This window comes from Arachis duranensis, chromosome 7 (assembly GCF_000817695.3).
Source record: "Arachis duranensis cultivar V14167 chromosome 7, aradu.V14167.gnm2.J7QH, whole genome shotgun sequence".
Taxonomy (NCBI): Eukaryota; Viridiplantae; Streptophyta; class Magnoliopsida; order Fabales; family Fabaceae; genus Arachis; species Arachis duranensis.
Window position 1 is genome coordinate 16180564 of NC_029778.3, and position 867 is coordinate 16181430.

Below are 867 nucleotides of genomic sequence, written 5' to 3' on the forward strand. Positions count from 1 at the left end.
AAAAGTTAATTTTCTAGTCTTCTATCCTTATTATTTTTACTAATAATGTATGTGACAATATATAAATAAATATATGTATTATAAAATAATTTTACAGATAAAAAATTAATAAAATAGAATAATTTATTTAGTGAAAGGGCATAAAAATCCAAGATAAGATGCGATGCATTTACTGACCAGCATGGATATAAGACTTTATCCAGAAGATGCGCCAAAGAGGGTCCCCAAGACTCACCATCAGCATCAGTCACAAAGTATTTGGAAACAGGTGAGAGGCTATACAGCGGCCTGTGATGCAAGTTATTTGAGCTTTCTGGATCTTCAACAACAGAACAAGACAGTAATGAATGACTTGCAAGAAGCCTGAGAACACGATCCAACATTGATGCTGCTTCAGGGTTGTTGCTTCCAATGCGATCCGCAATGTCTTTTGCTGAGAGCTTTGCACCTTCGCCTTCTTTTGCTATAATGTCAAATACACCAAGCTCTATTGTGGTCCTCACAGCCATTGGAACCACAACTGAACATGCCATTTGCGCAAACATAAAGGCATCATCTTCTTGTTTCTCAAGTTTTGCATCGGAATCATGTGATGCAAGAGCCATAGATGTTCGGAAGCAACGGTAGCAACAAAGCAGAGAAATTGGATGGTGTTGTGTATGTAGCTTAGAGTTGGACTTATATAAACTGAAATCTTATCTTGGATATTACAATAAAGACTTTATAATTATTTTTATATAAAAATATTTTTTTAATATTTAAATGATAAATTATATAATTAAATTTTAATATTTATAAAAATATTATTTTTATTTAAAATATGACTAAATAAATAGATTATACTTTTAAACAAAATATTTTCACAAA

General features: G+C 31.4%; 1 protein-coding gene across 1 annotated transcript in view; it reads right to left on the reverse strand.

Moving 5' to 3' along the window:
• The window catches only part of LOC107458053 (anthranilate N-methyltransferase-like), a 6447-nt gene extending 5775 nt beyond the window's left edge, over positions 1 to 672 (reverse strand). The window contains exon 1 of the mRNA XM_016076251.3: positions 178 to 672. Coding sequence (XP_015931737.1) covers positions 178 to 605 — 428 coding nt within the window. The 5' untranslated portion in view covers positions 606 to 672. The remainder of the gene's footprint in view (positions 1 to 177) is intronic.
• Between the last annotated feature and the right edge of the window lie 195 nt (positions 673 to 867).